The 23,302-nt window shown below is 46.5% G+C and overlaps 1 protein-coding gene across 1 annotated transcript in view; it reads right to left on the bottom strand.

The window, feature by feature from the left end:
* Positions 1 to 23,302, bottom strand: part of ZNF622 (zinc finger protein 622) — a 275,145-nt gene that overhangs the window by 170,188 nt on the left and 81,655 nt on the right. Inside the window, exons 3-4 of the mRNA XM_069620502.1 lie at positions 18,304 to 18,588; positions 763 to 925 (exon numbers count right to left, since the gene is read on the bottom strand). Of these exons, the coding sequence (XP_069476603.1) occupies positions 763 to 925; positions 18,304 to 18,588 (448 nt within the window). The remainder of the gene's footprint in view (positions 1 to 762; positions 926 to 18,303; positions 18,589 to 23,302) is intronic.

Here is a 23,302-nt window from a genome sequence, read left to right as displayed (position 1 = left end):
TTTAATGCATTTATGAACTTATGGTGATTGTATATATTTGTATCCTAGATTATTGTGCGATAATACTACCAGTTAGATACATTTTTCAGTGTGTACAAAGACCGGTAATAAATATGTTTTATACTTACTGTCTAAATTGAATTAGTGTGTGCCATACTGTGTAGACTCACTGAGGGTCCTGACCCCATTCACACTTTCCTGAGAATAAGCCCTAACTGCTCTCCACTGCTCCCTTGATTTGGTTTTGGCTAACCTCAAAGAGGTCCCCGTTTACTATAACTAGGGTGGCTGCCTAAAATCTGTCCACCAAGCCAGATTCTAGAAAATCCATCTTAACAGTGACATATCACTCTCCACAGAAAAAGTGAACAATGTGGAAGAATTCTAAACAATATAAAATATGGTAACGCAATAGGAATGGAAGAAATTGACTGAGGTGTGGGGATTCGACCAGCATGTAGAGCGCAGAGCCTGGGACCAAGCATTCCCACAGCTCTCCCATGTTCACATTTATGTTTTACTTTGCAAAAAAGGTCTGATCAAAAGTTGTGGATCTACAGCATTCTAGGAGTATAGAGGATCTGAGATTGAATCCAAACAAGTCCTCAGGTATTTCACAAACAATCATGGAACCCCCTATTCAACCGAAAGGATGCCTTTTTATTGGCTGGAGGAAAATTAATGTTTTGGCATATCAAAAGCAATATCACTAGGGTATGATTGACCACTATATGATTTGAACACCAGCAACGTTTGTCTTACCTGAAATCATAAAAATCTGCAAACTCCAGCGCTGCATCACCTTCTGTAAAAAGCTTGCAGTGACTCTTGTCGTTCATATGAGCCTGCACAGACTCTGTGGTGTAGAATGACTTCCCCTTCTCATTGCACCAGAGACAAATTTTCCCAGCACCAACTTTCTCCCCTTAAAAACAAACGGATGTATTAAAAGATACAGTAGTTTTTCTGGAAGTCAAAATACTGTGGTAATGAAAATTAGACAATTGTTTATTTTAACCCACTTCCCCCAACTACAAACATGACCCCACAGTTGCATGTTAAGTATAAAAGAGAAAAACTAAACATGAAATGTCAATTTTGAAGGGCCAAACAAGTGTCATGGAGCAGTCTATTAACTTCTATAAAATTCCTAATTTAATGGCAAGTTCTAGCAAATGCTTTGCAATCCTCAGCAATGAAATAATTTACAAATATGTTGCAAAAGGAATTAAAAACACACCATTATGAATTATATACGTTGCGGTCTCATGCAAAATAAAAGTGAAATGTATGAAACATGTTTGAATAACGTCCGTCCAAAAGTATTAAAAAAAGCCATAACTTGAAATTGTTAAAGTAAAAAAAAATGTAAATGGTTCTTGGCAATATAAATTTAATAAAACACATAATTCACGGAAGCTGCATTGAAGACATTGTTCAACACAGAGCTAAAACATAGTTGCAGACGCTCCAGAGTGAGAAACGTCCCACAGGTTATTTGAGCCATGTTCATTCTCAGTGGAGGGGCTGTGATCAAGTCAGTAGGCTGACCTTGTAAAGAGGGGGATCAGGACGCCCCTTAGTCTGGGGTGGGAGGTCTACCAGGGTGAAGCTAGAGCCGTTCATAGACCAGAGGGGCAAAATGGCAGTTGGGAGGGCCCCCTGTTCCTGTTCCATGTGTCAGGCCTTGTTCCGTGCTGTGATGGTTAAATATCACCTAGACATTAGTGAGGCTAAATGTAACTTTTTTACTCTGCAAATTTAGAATTCTATTAACCAACTCAAAGAACTATTTAAATTTGTTTGTTCTTTGACCTTTAATAATCCCCTTTCTACTCCTGTCCCTCCTTCCCAGAATTTTCGCAATTCCATTTTTTTTTTATCCACAAGATTGCGGATATTCGTGATCATGTCACACACTCTAGGCACAGGACTAGTGAGCATGACACTCCCTCATCCATCTTGACGCCTTTGGAGACTCCTCTGGATCTTGTGCTCCAGCTTTTATCCCTGAGGGAAATGGAAAGGGCTGTCAGGTGTGTGTGATTCTTGTCAATTGCCTGACTTTGACTGACCCTTGTAGTGGGACATGTCAGGTAAATGGCTCTGTTGTTAGTCCGTTGTCTTCCGTGTTGTGTGAAAGTGTTCTTGTGGAAAAAGGGGGGAGGAGCAGTGTTTTGCAATATTCTACGTGGTAGGATGTGGAAAAGATGTTGAAAGAAGGGAGATACCATGCCTCGCCCATCGGTGTCCCACTCCCATAGGACCCCCATCAAGGTGATCCTCTCTCATGAGTCCACCCCCAGGAACTGGATCCAATAGCAATGGCCGTGTCCTGGCCACCTGGATGACAGGTCCTCAAGGACTAGCCAGTGAGACACCGTCAGGTTTCTCACAGTAACAAGTAAAAGTGAGGTACCCTGGGATGACATTGCATTTAAAATGATTTTGAAATCATAGGCCGGCAGCCATCCCCTTCCAGTTAATAGTTCAACAAAGTCTCTTTGTTCTTTGGACGTTTTCTTTTGTTGCTAGGGACAGTGGTTAGGTTACAATAGTGTTCCAAACAGAGGCATGTATGATATTTTTTCGACCTCCTAACGAGCACCCTCTTCACTCTTCTTTGTTATAGAATAGGGCTTGGATTGGTGGATTTAGGGAAAGGGTTTTTGGGACTTTGAAAGAAAAATAAAACCCTCCAACTACATATTGTCCCGATTCTGACCTACCACAATATTCTTTGAGCCATCTCTTGCAATTATCCCGACAACCTTTGAGTGGCACGTGCCATGCTCGGTCGGCCATGTATGTCTGACCGGTAAAGCTTCGGGAGCAATGAGGACAATGGTGAATATAATATATTGAAATTTCTGTAATAAATAATTATAAATGTACTTATTTTGTGTCTTGCAATCTTCATTTCATTGGTGACAAGAAGGGATGCTCAATTTGAAAGGACCAATTGGTGTAACTTGGAAATCGAGAGGATTAAGCAACTACTAGATTGTGCTGCTCACCTTAAGAAGGTTAAATTAGGAAGACCAACAATTATATCGAATGATGCCTGTAATGGGGGGTAGGAGATGTCCTCCTGCAAATGGAAGAGGTCAGATAACTGCCTTTGGTCTCACAGTGGACGAGAAACAGCTTAGTCTACCACAGAGAATAAATTGCAGGCAAGTAAGTGGGCATTAGAAAAAATCAGGACTTGAAATGTGGTGCACCATATTTGAGATTCACACAGAGCATAAGCCACTGAAGGAGACACTCTTGACCAAAGGCCTTGACAATATGTCCGTCAGAATATGAAAGTGGGTCATGCTGCTTCCAGAGAACACTTTCTGGGAGGAATATGTCCATGGATGAAAAGCATACTGTTAAGAAAGATTTCTCTTTTTGCAAATTTTCCACCATAGTTCCTATGAACCCCTAATCTTTTTGCTCTATTGTTGAACCTGTTCTGACTTTTTGAAAGGACGTAAAGTCCTCAGCTCCCCTTCCCTTTTGCTTATTGGTTATAGGGAAACTGATTAGTCCTTCAGACTATCAGTACTGGGAAACTAGGTTGCCCTTTTTCAATTTGTGAGTAGAATTGCAGACAGTATCTTACCATGCGGTGCAATGGGGATACGTTCGTACTTTTATGTGTGCCTAAAGACAAGCTTGTGTCAGCAGATAAATGTTTTCAATATTTGCATTATTGAAGTGGGCACATTCACGTTTACCGAGTATGGCTACTAAACTGGTCTAGGGTCCTAACACGGCTTTGCCACAAGATTTTCACTTGTTCTTTGGCCATATTGTCGTTTGGCCTTCTTCCTGCCTTGCCAGGTCAGGGAATCCATTATAAAGTCATGAGTCGCGTAAGTGAGTGTCGGTCTGTCTGTCTGTCTGTCATCAAACCAGCGGTTCTCGCTTATTGGACAACTACTGGCTGTTTGAATGGTGCCGATTCTTACCACTGGTGGGCTTGGACTTACTTCCAGCCTGGAATTTGGATAAGAGGAGGATCCCTGCAGCTATTTCTTCAGATCAGCATTGGAACCAAGAATCCCTCGTAGAAGAACAGGCTGCTGAAGAGCCAAAGAAGATTCCCGAAGAGGACTAGCATTCCTCCCTGCGTCTGGCCCTTTGAAGCCCTGTTGGACTACCTGATTTCCGAAGACAATGAGCAGTGCTTGAGCCCTTCGACTAGTGGGACCAACTAGCTGTCGTGAGCCTGCAGAGGTGCCCCTGGACCACCAGGTGAACTGACCAGCTCTCTCTTAGCCTACATTGCCAGAACCGTTACCATTCCGCGGTTGCACTAGTAATTATGGAAATCGCCATCTTGTAATAGAAGTTGCCCTCCCTCCAAATGTCAGCATCCGAGCATCAAGAGATACTGTCGAAGGGGTGCTTCTGTGACCACGACTGGAAGGATGCCTGTCGTCGCCTGTGTGCGGAGAATGTGGATGGAACTCGACTTACCCCTTTCTGTGATGTGTCCTGAAGAGGCCTGCATTAGTGAATGTTGCATATCTTATTATTGAGTATTGTGTGATAATTGAGTATTGTGTGATACTATCTGTTAGTTTCACGTTTACAGTGTGTGTAGAAGGCCTAGAATAAATAATTGTATTTCTATACATAACTGTCTAAATTAAATTATTGCCCATTGTATTGTGTGGACTAATTCTGCCCCGCGCCCCCCCCCCCCCAACAACTGTGGCGTGCTGGTGTGAGGCGTCGGAGACAGAGGTGGCATTTCAGAGTGCTTTCTATTTAAAGAAAGAAGAAAACACCTACCTTTCCCCAGTTCTAGAGGGTTGTCCCCATCTAACCAAGGAATAACTGGGGTGTTTGTCGTCGCTGTGGAAGTCCAAATGAATATCCGTCCTCTGTCCAAAAATCTCCTCTATTGTATCCGTACCACTAAACAGAAAGAAACCTAAATAATGCCAGGAGAAGGACTCCCTTCTCATGACTCTACAAGGATCAGCCCTGGGGCAATGTCCAAGAGTCTTCATTACAGTTCAGTTGTTCTTCTGGACGAGAAAACACCAGGAGAAGGACTCCCTTCTCTTGGCTCCACAAGTCCAACCTCCTCTTGATAGTCCTTAACAACTTTTAGCTTTAGCTTCTGACGCAACAAATGCAACCCATGAGAATGATTCACTTCTCCTGGTTCCGTGACTCAAAGTTAACTGATTTTCACAATAATTCTTATGAGCCCTTTTAGATCCCCACAGGCTGCTCTGAGGGCTCTCTTGAATGTATCAGACTCGTTATCTCTGATAACAATCTTCTCTCCCTTACTGAGATGAGCGATTCTGCTCCCGAGGCTCTGTTCACTTAAGTTACTGTTGGAGCAGCTATTGAGATGAAGGAGATTCCTTCCCAGACGTTCTTCCCAACTGTTCAATTACTGGGACAAGTAATATCACTCCTGAGGCTTTCTTTACAACTCCTATTCTCAATGTGCTTACTGAGACGAGGGAGATTACTTCTGAGGTTTTCTTCACACGCCCCCACTCTCGCCTGGTCTCCCGTAGCTCCAGTTACCCTTACTTTGGTCGGAGCACGTCACTGGTTCTTCCTGCGGTGTCGTGCTTCTGCATTCCCAGTGAACGCTTGCTAGGCACCGCTCTTTTCTCTCCACGCTCCCGCTGTGTCACTGCGGCATTCTGGGCAGGTGGTATCAGCGTAGTTGTGGGACCACTCAGTCCATCTCTCAAGGTCACGCCACTGTCTCCCGGATTCCAGCTTCCAGTTCGCCTTGCTCTCATTCGCCCATAGAAGAATTATTCTGGACTGCGGCCGGCATCCTCCCAGTGTCTAGTTTGTTCCTTCAGCATTCAGTCTTCTCTCCTGGTTCCAATTCTGCAGGCTGACCAGGCTTCGCACCTGTTGCTCTCCTTACTGAGTCCTTCATGGCTTTTTATCTTGTTGAGCTGGGACCTCCCCAGCAGAGTGCCATATTCCGCAATTACGCTCAGTTGGGGACTCTTCTTTCCTCTGCTGGGCCACCTCATCGCAGTTTCTTTCAAACAAGTGTTCTGTACGACTCCATGAATGATGTCGCTCTTCTCAGTACCTTCATAGTACAAATCCTGTTTAGACTGGATATTCATATTGATGGTATCTAATCTTAAAGGCAGAAGCAAAGGAGTATCGCATTAGCACACAGTAGTGCTTTTAGCCTGAACCTCAACAGATCTTAAGGTTTTCATAATTTTTAGAGCAGAAGTGTTAGGGAGTTCCATTGTGAAATGGTAGTCCTTGTCCCCAGAGGGGCAGTCTCTCCCTGTGAGGTCCTCCTGCTTTTTACCACCCCTAAGGGGACTTTCGGGTATCAGCCTCACCTACCTAGCCTCATAGGGAAGGGCTCCTCCTTGGGAAGAAGTGAAGTGATCCCACAAATCGTCACTCTCACTCACACACTAAGAATAGCCTTGACTGGTCTCCGCGTTTACCTTGATGGAGTTTTGGCTAAGCTCCGAGTTCCCTGTTCACTATAACTAGGGTGGCCTCGTACAATCTGTCCAGCAGGCCAGATTCTAAAAATCCATCTTGACATATACCTGCAGACTTCTGGTCACGTCTCGCCTCAAATGTAGATACTATAGCTCTCTATGATAGGGATCAAAGTACCTGCCGTCGAGCAACGAGCAGGGTCTTTCGAAAAAAATGGGAGAGGAAACCATTAAAGGAGCTGAGAGAGGTTCTCTAACAAACCAGACCATATACGGGGGTGATTGGAGGATCTGTGGCCTATCAGAAATAGGATACATGTAGAAGGCAACTATGTTTCGAGGAGCGATAGCATCATTTCCCCAAGTGGAGCGAGAGGTTGCATTGTAGGAGAGGCACATGAGGGACATCAAGGGATAACTAAAGCAGACTGTTGGCAGGCTGGGTGTGACAGATTGAGAAAGCCATTAGCAGTTGCATTATGTGTTAATAGTGAGAAGGGACACCAGACACGCTATCCCCATATGACAGACATGTCATTCCCAAAATTGCCCTGGAAGAGAGTGGGGATGGATTTGGTTGGGCCTACATACAGTCTTGGTGTTACACACTTTTGGTGGTCTTAATTGATGGTCTATCAAGGTTGGTATAAGTACCTTTCATTAGAGAGATTTCTATCAAAGCTGCTTTCAGTTCCTAGATGAGGTATTTAAGAAAGGAGGGTTCTCAAGTCTCCTGATGACAGACAATGCGGTGCACCTCAAATGTGCAAATATCTCTCAGAGAGTGGGATAGAACAACGCTTTAGCTCGGTGTACCATCCTCAATCCAATGGCATAGATGAGAGTCAACAAAGTATTTAAGGGCTGAACACAGGAGCATGGACCAACAATGTAGACTGGCAGAATGCAATCTCAGAAACAGTGATATCGCATCAGTTTTCACCACATTCAATCAGAGGGTTGTCCTCCTTTGAGGAATGTCTGGGTATAAAAACCTGAGAGGCACAGTTTCACCTCACTGATGAGGCCCAACAGGGCTGAAACACGTGTATGGAGTTGCTGTTGGTACTCTTGTTCAGAGAGGAATTGCTATAGCATTTCAGTGCTGAACTGCCCATGTGGGCAAGACAAAGACTGATATGCAAATGGCTATTTCCCATCTGTGAAAGGTACAGTGAGCAAAAAGCGTATGCTGCAAACTCTCATCTCAGAACAGGTTAGTGTTAGGAAAGATTTCTTAATTATAGGTAATTTCCCTTCCATGTGGCAACCCCTAAACTGTTTGCTGTTGTTTTAACCATGATCTAGACTTTGCCAGAGAAGCGCAGCCTTCTGCCGCACTCCTCTGGGCTTTCGCTCCATTCTTGCGGGGAAACTGACATGCCCTTAAAACAGTCAGTACCGGGAAACATTGTTTTCCGTAGTTCTTTTATCATGTTGCAGCGTTCGTGCAACATGACACAAGAGGGCACTGTAAGCTAAGTGTAACGCTCACCTGGCTCCCACGGAGGCGCTGGTCTGGGTTGCTGTGGCCTCTTCAAGCGTGATGCGCAGAATTCGGACCACCGATTGAACAGGACCCCCAAATCTTGCTTGTCTGGCCCGTAGGAATATCCTTCTGCAGATGAGAAAGGGGATTAACTGTCTGCTGAATAGTGTGCTTGCTCCCCCCTTTCTCCCTTCGTTCTTCTCTGACTTCCTCCAAAACCCCCGGTTTAAGCTCACCTTATGGTTTGGAAGGATGAACTCTCCATCCTGCTTCTGGTGCAGGGGCGCGCGTTCGTCCAGTTACTTCACTGGTTTTCAGAATGGCGCTGGCAAATCCACTTGACTTTTCTGAACGATACGCCGTAAGTATGAAGATGCAAAAGTTCAAGTGTGAGCCTCCTTTTATGTTGTTTTTCCTAACCTGTGATCTGTCCTTTATTTCAGGTGCAGAACAAAGGCGATGCGTTGAGGGGTTAAATTGCCAGTGGTAAAATCAGGTGAGTTAGTGATGAGGGCGACCCCTCTAAAAGTCTTCATAATTCCCCAGTAATGTCTTTTGTCCTTTCCCCATAGGGGCTGGGGTGCGGTACCTGCCAAAGATGCAGCGCCGACCCGAGATGTGGAATGGTTCACCAAGAAAAGCCGGTAAGTAATATGGCTGAAAATTCGGCTTTCCTCTTGTGTTCCCTTGCTCACCTTTTGTCTCTTCTTCTCTCCCCTAGGTGCAGAGATGTGGCGACCGGTGCCGAGAGCCGCGATGGAGCCGGGCGGCGTCTCGGGAACAGGTGAGTGAAGCACGGCGCTGCAGCGAGCAACGCAGTGCTTTTAAATGGAAGTCTTCCTTCAGGAATGCTGGCGTGAAGATTCCGGAAGCAGGTAAGAAGGTTGAATAAGTTCTTGGTTTTCACCTTTCTCTTCTCTTCTTTCCTTACAGGTGTTCCAGGTTCGAGGCGGGCGTGGCTGGAGTCCAGGTGCAGGAGCAGACACGGTGAGCGTTCAGCTGCTGGGATGCAGAACAACGCGAAGCAAGTGTGGCTGTCCGGGCGTGGCTTAAATAGCCTTGGAAGAAGTTCCAGGTGAGTATTCTTCCACAGCCCCACCCAAGTAACAAAATAGTTCCTTCAGAAAAATAGTCCCTCCTAAGCCTCATTATGCTTGGTTCTTCATGCAGCATAGTCGGCATCAGGCGAGTGTGCAGCATGGTCTGTTTCAGGTAAGTGCACCAAACACTTCCCCTTATGAGCCTGGCGCCTATGGCGCCCGGACTGATGTTCAACATGAGCCTGGCGCCAACAGCGCCAGGACAGAGTCCAAAGAGCCCCTACAAAGGGCTGCTGGGCTTTTACCCGGGGGCGTGATGTCTGCTCCCGGGGGTGCTGGGCCTGGCCTGGTGCTCCGGGGGTAGGCATCATGACAGCACTCCCCCCTCCCCCCCCCCCCCAAGGCCCCTCCCAAGGTCGTTCCCTCAGGAGGTTTCGGTTTGTTCGGGAAATTCCGATGGAACCTTTTTACTAGCCGAGGTGCATGTACGTGGTCGCTGGGTTCCCAAAATCTTTCCTGAGGCCCGTGCCCCTTCCAATCAATTAGATAGAAAAGTTTTGATTTTGAGATCTTAGAGTCCAACATGTTCTTCACCTCGAATTCAGGCTCCCCATCTATCTGGATTGGTTCTGGTGGCTTTATGAATCTGGTTCCTGATTGCACTGGTTTCAAAAGCGACACATGAAAAACGGGGTGAATCCGCATGTTAGCTGGTAGATCTAGCTTGACTGCCACTGGGTTAATTATAGCTTTGATCGAGTAAGGGCCTAAATACCTTGGATTAAAAGTCTGAGGTCCCTTGAGCGATAAGTGTTTGGTAGCCAACCATACTTGATCCCCTATTTTGTATGGAGGTGCCTCCTTTCGATGCAGATCCGCATTCTTTTTGTATTTCCATTTTGCATGTTGTATGTGTGCAGTAGCATCCTTGAAGGCTTGAGTAATCGTAGAATGCAAATGGTCCACTGCGGGCATTTCGAGGCTCAAAGGTGAGTCCAAGTCTGAAGTACGAGGGTGATGTCCATATAGGGTATAAAAGGGGCTCTAACCAGTTGCAGAGTGTATCGAGTTATTGTATGCATATTCAGCCACCCATAAAATATCCTTCCAATTGCCCTCCGATTGGTGCAACATACATCGTAGATATTGTTCAAGGGTCTGGTTCGTTCTCTCCGTCTGACCATCAGTCTGTGGGTGGTGGCTGGTTGAGAGTCTTACATCGATTTGTGCCAGTTGACAACACTTTTCCAAAAATGAGAAATAAACTGGCTTCCCCGATCAGAGATTAGTATGGACGGGAATCCATGCAGACGGATGATATTTTTGAGGAATTCCTTGGCAAGAGCAAAAGCTGAAGGTAATCCTTTCAATGGAATAAAATGGGCCATCTTGGAAAATAAATCCACCACAACCGGAATAGTATTATATCCATTACAAGAGGGCAGGTCTGTGATAAAATCTAGTGACAAGGTGTGCAAAGGTGCTGGTGGAATGTCTAAGGGTTGAAGAAGACCGGCGGGTTTTGTTTTTTGACCTTTGTTTTGGGCGCAAACTCCTCAGGACATCACAAAAGATTTAATATCCTTTCGCCAGGACGGCCACCCGAATTGTCGTTTCATTTTTTCCTCTGTTTTGGCAATGCCAGGATGTCCTTCCATCAGAGTATCGTGATGACGGGAAATAACCAGTTCTTGCAATTCCTTTTCTTGCAAAAATAAACTCCTTGGAAGTAAGGTAAGCCATCGTTGATTGAAAAGTCAGACCCCCTTTTGATCCAATCCTGCAAGGCTGAAGAGTCCAGGAATAGTTTTACCCGTGCTTGAATGTCTTCAAGGGTTTGTAAAGTGGTTATCCCCAAGATTCTTTGTTCGGGAATTATCGGCACAGGTTCCGAGTTTGTGTCCATTTCTCCCATTCCAATTCGAGATAGCGCGTCCGCTTTGCCATTCTTACAGCCGGGACGGTAAGTGATTACAAAATCGAACTCCGCAAAGAATAAAGCCCATCGGAGCTGTCGTGAAGACTGAGCCTTGGCAGTTTTTAAATATTGTAAATTTCGGTGATCAGTGATCACGGTGATGGTATGCCTGGCGCCAAGAAGATAATGCCGCCAAGCCTTAAAGGCGGACTTAATGGCTAATAATTCCTTATTGGTGATTGCATAATTTATCTCTGGCGCAAGAACTTTCTGGACCAAAATGCTACGGGGTGCAGTTGGTTGGTTTCGGGGTCTCTCTGAGACAGGACAGCTCCCATGGCTAAGCTGGATGCGTCGGTTTCGACTATATATGGGAAATCAGGACGCGGGTGTTTCAAAATAGGTGCGGACGTAAATTTAGCTTTTAATTCCTGAAAGGCCTGTTCAGCTTCCTCGGTCCATTCAAAACGTTTATTCTTCCGCAAGAGTGCAGTGATGGGCTGCACCACCCATGAAAATTCCGGGATAAACCTGCGATAAAAATTGGCAAAACCAAGCATGCTTTGGGCATCTTTCACCGAACTAGGTGATGCCCATTTGAGGATGGCATCCACTTTCCGTGAGTCCATTCGGACCCCTTTAGGTGTCAGGATGAATCCAAGAAACTCAACCTCGGTGGTATGAAAAATGCATTTTTCCAGTTTTGCAAACAGTTTGTGCTGGCGCAATTTCTCAAGGACGGCCCTGACATGTTTTCTGTGATCTGATTCCAAAGAGGAGTACACCAGAATGTCATCGATATACACGACAACACAGACATCGATGAGTTCCCGAAGGACATCGTTCATGAAGAATTGGAAGGCAGCAGGCGCGTTGCACAACCCGGAAGGCATCACCTGGTATTCGAATAGTCCATATTTTGTACAGAAGGCCGTTTTCCATTCGTCGCCTTCTTTTACTCGTACCAGATGATAAGCCCCCGGAGATCTAACTTGGTGTATATGCAAGCGTCCTTCACCTGGTCAAGGAGTTCAGGGATCAAAGGCAGAGGGTAACGATTTTTAACAGTTATCTGGTTCAATGCGCGGTAATCGATACAAGTTCTAAGGTCGCCTTCTTTTTTTGGCACGAAGAACAAAGCCGAGGATGCCGGAGACTTTGACGGGCGAATGAAACCATTGGCTAGGTATTGATCTAAATATTGTCTTAAATGCAGATTCTCCGGCTCAGCAAGGGCATAAATCCTGCTACAAGGGGGTTGTGCACCGGGCACCAGATCGATTTGGCGATCGTACGATCTGTGAGGAGGTAACGTGTTGGCCTGTTCCTTTTGGAAGACGTCCTGAAAGTCTTGGTATTCCGGAGGTAGTTGCATGGAGACAGAGGTTACTGATGCTAGACTGATCTTCAGATTTTCTGGGTAGCAGGTTCGTGCACACTCCGGAAAGGTTATTCTCTTCGCTCGCCAATCAATTGGAGGATTATGTGTCTCTAACCAAGGGATTCCGAGAATAACCTGAAACTGTGGAGCCTTGATTACATCAAACACAACTGCCTCCTGATGGCCGTCCGGACCTACAATTGTCACCTGAGCTGTGGAATGTGTTACCGGTCCCGAGGCAATTTCGGTTCCATCAACTGTGGTGATGACATCTTTGCTGGTTTTAGGACGCAGAGGGAGGTTAATCCTGGAGACCAATTCACGATCCACGTAGTTTCCTATAGCCCCACTATCGATGTATGCCTTTATTGCTTTAACCGCTTAGGCTGTTCCGGATCTACGAGGACCATTGGCACAATGAAATGCGAGGTCTGAGAGTTTGTTTTCAAGCTCGGCAAGCGGACCCCTACGCTTGTCGGGCGGGGTCGTTTCCCGATACAGAGGTTTCATGGATTTTATCAGCGGCTCCTACCACCTTCCTGGGCGGCCTTGCCGGGCAATCTCGTAGAAAGTGTCCAGAGGACCCACAATAAAGACATAAGTGCATCTGCCGTCTTCTTTCACGTTCCTTTTGAGTTAACGGTCCTTTAACTCCTCCGATTTGCATTGGCTCAGAGGCTTCAGCCCCCTTGAGGTTAGCGTGGGTCTTGACTAACACCCGGGTCTCAAACTTGGACCGATCTGCTTTTCTGTTTTGCAGTCTGTGATCCAATTGGACCACTAAGTCTATATATTCTGAGCATTCTTGGGGCGGATTTACAACTTGGGCCAGGACATCTTTAAGTTCTCCGCGTAGACCTCGATAAAATAACGTGATTCTTTTATCCTCTGGCCACCCAGTTTCCACAATTAGTCTATTAAAGGTTGCAATGTAGGAAAGGAGGTCTTGATTGCCCTGTCGCAGAGATAGAAGTTTGTCATCTAGAGCCTGCCCCTGGGAGTGACGAGCAAATAACCTTTCCATGCTTGCTTGAAATCCTTGAAAATCACAAAGAATCGGGTCATCTTGAGTTACCAGTGGAACTGACCAATCGGCAGCACTGCCGCTGAGATATGACAATACAAAGGCTACCTTGGTCTGGTCATTAGGGATGGCCCCAGGTCTGCACAGGAAATGCAAACGACACTGATTCATGAATATGGCGAATCGTTTGGGGTCCCCAGCAAAGCGTTTGGGTGGGGCCAGCGGCATGTTTCCAGGTAGATTAATCTGCACCGGGTTACTGGAAAGCACAGGAGCGGGGTTCCCTCCGGAACCGGGTAAAGGAGTTTGTCCAGCTTGACCTTGCAAAAACTGTTCAGCCAGGTCATCAGCTCTTTCCTTTGTTACAATCACTTCCCTCCTGAGAGCATTAGTCTCTTGACAAGCGGCGTGTACTTCGGCCCGTAATTCCCCCAGTAGTTGAGCCAACTGGTCAGTCTCAGAAGTTTCCATAGCGCATGGGTGGGAATTTGTAGGAAGGCTTCGCGTTCTGTAACGCTCACCTGGCTCCCACGGAGGCGCTGGTCTGGCCTGGGTTGCTGTGGCCTCTTCAAGCGTGATGCGCAGAATTCGGACCACCGATTGAACAGGACCCCCAAATCTTGCTTGTCTGGCCCGTAGGAATATCCTTCTGCAGATGAGAAAGGGGATTAACTGTCTGCTGAATAGTGTGCTTGCTCCCCCCTTCGTTCTTCTGACTTCCTCCAAAACCCCCGGTTTAAGCTCACCTTATGGTTTGGAAGGATGAACTCTCCATCCTGCTTCTGGTGCAGGGGCGCGCGTTCGTCCAGTTACTTCACTGCTTTTCAGAATGGCGCTGGCAAATCCACTTGACTTTTCTGAACGATACGCCGTAAGTATGAAGATGCAAAAGTTCAAGTGTGAGCCTCCTTTTATGTTGTTTTTCCTAACCTGTGATCTGTCCTTTATTTCAGGTGCAGAACAAAGGCGATGCGTTGAGGGGTTAAATTGCCAGTGGTAAAATCAGGTGAGTTAGTGATGAGGGCGACCCCTCTAAAAGTCTTTATAGTTCCCCAGTAATGTCTTTTGTCCTTTCCCCATAGGGGCTGGGGTGCGGTACCTGCCAAAGATGCAACGCCGACCCGAGATGTGGAATGGTTCACCAAGAAAAGCCGGTAAGTAATATGGCTGAAAATTCGGCTTTCCTCTTGTGTTCCCTTGCTCACCTTTTGTCTCTTCTTCTCTCCCCTAGGTGCAGAGATGTGGCGACCGGTGCTGAGAGCCGCGATGGAGCCGGGCGGCGTCTCGGGAACAGGTGAGTGAAGCGTGGTGCTGCAGCGAGCAACGCAGTGCTTTTAAAAGGAAGTCTTCCTTCAGGAATGCTGGCGTGAAGATTCCGGAAGCAGGTAAGAAGGTTGAATAAGTTCTTGGTTTTCACCTTTCTCTTCTCTTCTTTCCTTACAGGTGTTCCAGGTTCGAGGCGGGCGTGGCTGGAGTCCAGGTGCAGGAGCAGACACGGTGAGCATTCAGCTGCTGGGATGCAGAACAACGCAAAGCACGTGTGGCTGTCCGGGCGTGGCTTAAATAGCCTTGGAAGAAGTTCCAGGTGAGTATTCTTCCACAGCCCCACCCAAGTAACAAAATAGTTCCTTCAGAAAAATAGTCCCTCCTAAGCCTCATTTGGCTTGGTTCTTCATGCAGTATGCTCTGCATCAGGTGAGTGCATGGTCTGTTTCAGGTAAGTGCACCAAACACTTCCCCTGATGTTCAACATGAGCCTGGCGCCAACAGCGCCAGGACAGAGTCCAAAGAGCCCCTATAAAGGGCCACTGGGTTTTTACCCGGGGGCGTGATGCCTGCTCCCGGGGGTGATGGGCCTGGCCTGGTGCTCCGGGGGTAGGCATCATGACACTAAGTTACTGCTCTCTTGGGTCTCTAGTCACTCTACAGGCCCTAGACACTCTCTTTGGATTGTTAATGAACGGTGCAAGTGAATCACGGATGGGACTGGTGGCAGCGATCGTTTCTTTGTGTTTTGAGCTCCTTTTGGCTGTTTAAGCGCGTTTCTTACGCTTAGCCCAAAATGGTGACCTGGCTTCCAGAATGGCCAGACCACGAGGCTCTTTGTCCTGCCCGCTGACCGTCTTGCCCCCTTCACCTTCCCCAGGTCGAGCCGACCCGGGGCCTTCCTTATTTGGGCATGTCCTTTCCCGCGAAACACAGATGCTTTCGTGGGCTTCTACAGGCCATGTGTGTGCCTCCAGGATGTGGGCTGGGATGTCTGGTCCCAATACACATCCTGGGTGCCAGAGAGTCTAGTGTGTCTTGAATGCCTGGAACCACCATGGTCCGTGATAGGTCCACGTATGGTGCGAGTGTTTTGTGAGCAGATCTCCCATTGGGTCCCCTCCGTTTTGGCGCGAAGGGAACTCTGGATAAGAAGAGGCTGGAAACACCACTACCATGTCGATCTCCTGAGTTCTCACGAACGACGGATACAGGAGCCAAGTATCCTGCAACTATGAGGCTGAACCGAGGAATCGCTGGTGACCCGCTGAAGGACTGCTCCTCTGCACTGCTGTCGCTCTGTGAAACCATTCTGCCTCTGATCGAACGAGAAGGCCTGTACTGGTACTTCGACCCTTTGGAATAGGGGGAACAACTATTCTCGGGATCTTCATCATCTCCTGCACGTAAGCCTTCGGAAGCGTCTCTGGGCCATCCAGTGGACTGACCAGCCTACACAGGTGTCTTGCTCTGTAACCGCCGTCAGGTTGTGTTGTATTCCGAGTCCTTAGCACTCTCACACGATTCGTACACTTGGCATTCCCAGGTCTGAAGTGAGAAGTGTACCTTGGGCTGAAATACACACGGCCGCTCCGTTGCCCTGCTGTGGTAACAATCTGTGCGGGTTCACTGCGTTTGGGACATCCTCAACTCTAACTTCTGCTGCCGCGGAATCTACACGACGCCGAGACGTCCCCTGCTCGTATCTGAACCTGCCAGCACTGAAACTGACGCGGAGAAGCCTGGGTCTGCCTGCATCGGGGACCGCTGAGTAGCAACGCTAGGAACTGGTCGCCCTCCTGCAGTAACCCGTAGCTTTTCCTCGCTGTGTTAAACAGCACACCTTTTTCGCACTCGCGCTCTGCTTCTGCCCGCAAGTGGAGGCCGCGCTTGAGTAGCGGAGATCTGTTCGCCCTCCTTTGTTCACCACTCTGAACTGCCCGACTTCCTTGAAGAGACTCCCCTTGGCCCCAGCGTGTGCAGGTACTTTTGAGCACAAGGCTCCACTCTTCATAGGGCTCGGACTTCCTTCTAGTTAGGTGGCCTCTGAAGGCGAACTGGGTCTAACGATTACTTGCACTGCCTGTTTTCCTCCCCATCTAGGTGGTCTGCATATTTTGTGCTTCGAACTCTTTAGACCCTTCGGTAATTGTGTATATATTGTATTTGATTGTGATGTGTTGGTTTACTTGAGTTTTATCGTGATTCTTTGCTATGGTCAATATTACAAAGGCCTTGTAATAAATGTGTCTATATTTTGAATATAACACCTGCTTGGAGTAATTTGTAAGCGTCCTTGCTCTGTGTGCTCATTGCGGGCTTTCAGTCACCCTCACCCCTCTTGAGACCCAATCTTGACCGCCGCGATCGCTACCTTGATTGGTCTGGCTTGTCCATAGGTTACCCTGTTCCAAGAAACTAGGCTGGCCTTCTGAACCTCTGCCTCTCCAGGACAACGTTCAGAAATCCATCTTAACAGTTATCATGCCATGTTCTTTCTGGAGAGGAGCGCCTGCTACCTTTTTTAAAATAAAAACCTAACAAACTAAGCCTTCCCTAGTTGCAGAGAACACGTAGAGGTAATAGGTACAAGAAGTGACCAACAGGCAGAGCACGCCAGAGTTTCAACAAAGCTCAAGATGATGTGGGGAAGACTGTGGGAAGGTATAGTGCACAGGTGCGGGTTTGTGACAGGGTAAAGCTGCCAGTTGCCCTATGGGAAGAGCCCTTGCAATGGTTCAACTCCCTGGTGCTTGATAAGGTATTCCACAACTCTGTTCAAACAATTACTGGTTGGGTGTGGAATTTGGATAGGTTTACCTTGCCCTCAAGTAAGCTGTTGATCTCAACAGTCAAACAGCTCACTGATGAATAGAACAAGTCAAGGGAATCTACAATATCATCTCACATGTACCTTAGTCCACCATCATATCTCAAGGATTATGTTGTTCAAGTAACACGCGTGTCCTCACCAAGTAGAGCATCTTAGCAGGCCACCCGCAATGAGCAAGCTCTAGGATAATAAAGCCTTACATTAGATCATGGATTATATCACTCATGTGCTAGACTCAGTCGGTGTCCTTCTGTGCATGGAACGCTGACTGGACAGCATGAGCTGCTGTGGTGCGAGGGGAGGTTTGAGAGGACTGAGAACAGCGGTGCCGAATGACGTCCATAAAGACATTGTAATTTCCATATTACTTTGCGCCCGTGATCTTCAATTTGCTTTGCTTTCGAATTGTGTACAGAAGGGTACACCTTTTGAAAGATTATGTTTGCGTCTGCCGCTCTCATTTGGAAACATTGTGGTAAACCGATCATTATGCTCTTACTACGGCCAGTTTAACACAGTAGCCATAGACACAGGGTCTCCTTTGCACAGTTTGGTAAGCAGGGGCTGCCAGTGGATTTTTAACCCAACACAGATCCAGTGAGATAAGACCTTGCTTGGCTAGATACACAGAAGCAAAACTATTCTCATCTTCAAAGCAGGTAGTAATTACAAAATAAAATAATAAAATGGCAGTAGTTGTTTCAAAATGAAATTAGTATTAAAATGGCACTTCATCATTTCTTGTGGTTACCAACCCTAGACACTTTGGACCGATAGCCAGGATGTTGAATTTGACAGAACATCTTGTGATAGCACAAATCTACTTAAAAAAATAAATAAAATGAGCATTTTGTGACAGTCTGGCTCACACCGGCAACTTGCATAAAGGGCACGTACCCAAATATTTTATCAGCCCCCTCAGGTCTTGCAGGAACTCTATGTCTGGGATGAAAAAACTGTGAATTTTCGTCATGTGGGCCACATTTTTCATGAGAGAATGAGAGTGGTGGGAGCAGAACAAACAGTCTGTGACCGCAACGGCACCCACAGGGGGAGTATTCTGCGCCAGAGCTAAGGCACCCCGTTCTGTTTCAGATGCTTCTGGGTCCATCTCTTCATCATCAAGATCATCATCAAGATCATCATCATCAAGATCATCAGCAGAATCCAAGTCCTCCCAGCCTTCAAATAGAAAATAAAAGAAATATATTACAACTATTATTTTTACTATGTTGATAGTACTTGCATGTTCACATCTTTTAAATTGTTGTCTTTACCTCTTTACATCTAGAGTAAATCAACTTCCCCAAACATCCACACCTTAGTATTGCTAACTCAACCACGTGGTGCCAACCATCAAAACCTCACTAATCCCTTTTCAAGCATTTGGAACCTTATCTGTTATCCATACTTGCTTCATTTGATATTGTACAAGATAATTACCAACTGCAGCTGTTTTACAAACCCAAACATGTTTCAAAGGAAAAAGTGACTACTTAAGTGAATAAGGTACATGCAATGTGCACAAGAGCTACATACTGTGAGAAACCTGAGGGTATCCCCACTCCTAATCCCCCTGGATCGTCTTCTCAGGTGACCAGAGACAGGCCATTGCCTTTGGATCCTGACCCTGGGGGTGGAGAAGCGAGGGAGGATCACCTGTGTGGAGGGTCCTTGGGGACTGGGAGTGGAGTATCCACGAGCTAGACATGGTATCCCCTTTCCCTGTCGAGGACCAACCTAACCCTCCCCCGGCCTTTAAAGGCTACTGTAAAACAGCTCCCCTCATTTCCCCACATTTAACCTCCGACAGTACTGGGACGAGTAAGAGGCGACTAGAGTAGTTAACAATCAAACTTGATTTCACCCCTTTGGTACTGGGACGAGGAAGATGCCTGCAGAGTACTGTGAGGGTCAGGCAAGTCACCTTTAACTTTGGTCAGGTAAGTCTAATGGTTGAGTGGTTGCAGGTGTAGAACAGTGAAACAGCAGAGAGAGCAACAGGGAGGCCTGTGTGGGAGCGACCAACAGGAGACCACTGTTGTGAGGAGGCAGCCGTGGTGGGGCCTGCGAGAAAGCCAGGACGCCGGCCGATGCCCAGAGGACCTATGGGACACCCAGGCAAGCTGGACTGTTAGGCTGCCACAGGTGTGGGAGCCTCTGTGTTGGGAAGCGAGTAGCAGTACCTGCGAGCGGGTAGGAAAGAAGGGACGCCGTCCGCGTCTGTGAAGAGGAGGCAGGGCCGTCGTATGCAGGAGAGCACACGGAGTGCGAGCAGAGCTCGCAGAGGCTGACCAGCTGGCCGGAGAAGCAGGAAGAAGGCAGCAGGAGCTGCCAGAGAGGATGCCAAGGACCGGTGAGTGTCGGGGAAGTCACTCAAAGCCGGGGCACTTCTAGTGGACTGCGTATAAGTAACGCAGTGCCGTATGGGGCTTATTGAATGCCGAACGGAAGGAAAACTAGAAACAAACCTGGATTATGACCATTGAATACCGAATTGAATGAAAACTTGAAACAAAGCCAAATGACGCATAGTGAATATCAAACTGAATAAAGCTTTATGGGCAGAGCTAATAACAGATGACAGCCAAGAGGGAAAGTGCCCATTTGAAAGTAGCCTACAGAAAAGAGAAAAGTGTGAAAGATTGTGACAAAAAGGTGGTGTATGAACCAGACCACCACAAAGTAATCTTTATGGATGGATACAGTGCGGAAGACCAAAGACTAGCAAGAGATGTGTGACATGTTGTGGCAAAGCCAAGAGGCTAACAAGGAGAAGCCAGCAAAGTATGAAACTGCCCATAAAGTCAACACGCTGAGACTTGACAAGTGAATGTGAATCTGCACACAGGGTCAAGTATAACCTGTGTGGGCTAGAGAGCCTAGAGTTCCTGGTTGCGCGACGTGTGCTGGGTGGACCGTGTGGTCAGACAACTGCGCCTAGACCAGTGAGCCCTAAATTGTGAAAGATGAAGACATTGTGAATTGAATCCAGGAGAAGCACTGTAAGCAAACTGGTAATGCTATCTAGTAGGAGGGTGAGGTTGACGGAACCAATTACCAGTTGTGACATTGAAGTCTTGGTGTAGGGAACCCTGAGACTTGACGCACTGAAAATGCTGTCTTGAGGAGGGAGCCTCAAGACCCGTTTTCTTTTGAACTGTGTTGCCTGAAACTTGGGGAGGGGAGCTCCGAGGATTGTGTGGAACTGTATATTACGTTGATCTTGGGAAAGATAATCTTAAGACTTTTGTGAGACTCTTGAACGTGGGGAAGGGGAGCTGAGAAGGAATCTGAGAGCTGTATGAAGCTCAGAACGTTATGTTATGTTAATAACCATTTCTTCCATTGTCATCCCTACACATTGTTTAGCATTAGTTGTGAGGGCAATAAAAAATAGGTTTTGGACACAGACTGACTTAAGTTGAACTCTGACTCATACTTTCCTTAGTTTTGTTCAGGTAGGGAAATTCCACCTTAGCATAGAGCAAGTTACACCTTCTACCTTCCTGGGATTTAATTTATTAACTACTACACTGAAAAACGCAGGGGGACCCTACGCTCTGGACCAGGGTATTACCATACCAGAAAAAAGTGAAAAAGCATCCAGAGGACTCTATTCAGAATTTATGTATCAAAATATTTATTTTACTTGATACACAAATGAATCAATCATGTATGAATCTGCACTGTAAATCACATTTAAGTTGCAGGAAGAACAAAATATTTTCAAACAAAGCAGATGACCGAACTCATTTCTGCAGTCAGCAATTCAATCATTCATCAACATACATTCTCATACACATTCAAAAATGCATACACAAAATTAGGGATGTATGTAAAAGGGCATTCCTAAATACTAGATAATGTGCCGAATAGTTAGCCACTTATTGCATGGACACAACGGGATCCGTCTGCAGTACAGTGTCTATGGAAATGACACCAAAGTGTCTTAATTTGGAAGAAATGATTATGTGCTCGGACTTGATAGTGCCACTACCAATATTATCGTCAGTCAACAGCATGAGATGATTATAATAATCTGAAGTGGGACTTGTAAAAAGATTGCAAGTACCAATTTCACCGTGCTTTGACCAAGTTCTAATTCACTCGGACATCCAAACAGAAGGAGAAAATCCTTTATTAAACCATTTTGCTTTGAACTTTGAATCCTTTGTGTCTTGCTTCTTGATGCCTTCACAATACAAAGTGACGTGCAGTATCGCTGCTCCTCATTCCTACAAGTCTGGGACTGATGAGTCTTCACTGCGTAAAATTGCTCACCCAATCAGTCTCAATTCCAATCTCACCCCCACTGCAGCTTTATGAGGTTCAAAAGTATACCACTAAATATGCATGTATTGGTGAACCACATGGCATAGTATATTGCAAACAACAGCAATGCTATATGTGTGTAACGATGTGGAAGCGATTGGCTGATATACAAATGTACTACTTTGCCAATAGTTTTGTCAAGAAAGGGAAACCAATTTCTTTCCAAAGACAAATTCATACATCCTGGGACAGCTTCCCATCATTACTTTTATTTCACCCATGCATCCATGAAACCATGAAAGCACTACATACTAAATTGTTGTACAAAACTTAGGACATAGAAACGACTGAGCGGTCTTTTACTTCTCCACCTCAGGGCCAAGTAAGGTTAAAACCAACTGTTACCAGGAGCTAATTTTGGCTCCCCAGGCCAACTAGTGCCTTACAAACATACACATGTGACATTAACTGTAAGTGTTTAAGCATTTATGTAAAGAAGAATTAGCACACATCTAGGACACATTTAAACATAATACAACATACATAATGGGCAAGTCAAACTTTGCTGTTTTTGCCCTTTTGCTTGAAGGTCAAACTTCGTTGTTTTGGCTTGTGGTTCGATAGTTTTGCTGCCCATTGCTAACTTCTCTGTACCTTGCTTGTAAACTGTTGCTTCTCTGTAACTTGCCGGCCCAGTGACCTCACCACTCGCTTTGTTTTCCACTCCTACCTATCTCAATCTCCACTGCTTCTCCCTCCTTTCCGCGCTACCACTCCCATGGCGCTTTGTGTTTCTCCTATCTTTTCCAACTGCTTCTCCATTGACTATCCTTCCCTTCTCACCAAGTCTGGCAGGAAAAAGTTCAAAAAGGACATCTTGTCCTCTAACCCTGGCCTTCCTATCGCCGACACTTCCTCCAGACAGAACCTCACCGACATCCTCTGTCGTTCCTTCGCCAGATCTATGGACTCAGTCCCATCTCCTCCTCTCCTATTAATGGTGGCACTATTTGGGAAGTTCTCATGGCTTCCTTCGACTCCTCTAAAGTCGTCATTAATATCTACCTTAACGGGACCGTAATGGTCCAAGGCCCTCAGCCCAATTTCCTCCTCTTTGATAGGCGCTTTCCTTGCCTCATCAATTTCCTCTTCTCCTGCTGTCCCTTCCTCTCTTCCCCTTGGCTACCTTGCCCTCTCTCTCCTCCCCCTCCTCTGCCCTTCTTATGGCTCCTTCTCTTATGCAGGGCATACCTCTGATCTGTACCCTTCCCTGGTAGGTCTTAAAGGCTGGTAACCTTTTTCATCTTGCCACTCTCTCTCGCTCTGCTGTCAAACACTCCTCTGACATCTGCCACCTCCTAGAAGAACTGGACCTTGATGTCCTCTGTCTTACCGAGACATGGTTCACGGCCAGCTCGGTCACAAGCTTTGACACTCTCCTCCCTGATGGCTACAAGATCCTCTCTGCACCCAGATTCTCCCAGTCCGGTGGGGGTGTAGCCCTAATCTTTCCTGAATGGATTCCTGCCTCTATCGTTCCCACTCAGACCTACTCCTCTTTTGAATGCCTTGTCTGTAGTCTCTCTCCCTCTCTCTCGTAGCCATTCTCCTACTGTGGCTA

This window comes from Ambystoma mexicanum, chromosome 5q (genome assembly GCF_040938575.1).
Source record: "Ambystoma mexicanum isolate Mex_15411 chromosome 5q, UKY_AmexF1_1, whole genome shotgun sequence".
In the NCBI taxonomy this organism is placed as follows: Eukaryota; Metazoa; Chordata; class Amphibia; order Caudata; family Ambystomatidae; genus Ambystoma; species Ambystoma mexicanum.
The sequence above is the reverse complement of the archived record's forward strand: the minus strand, read 5'-3'. Positions and strand labels throughout refer to the sequence as shown.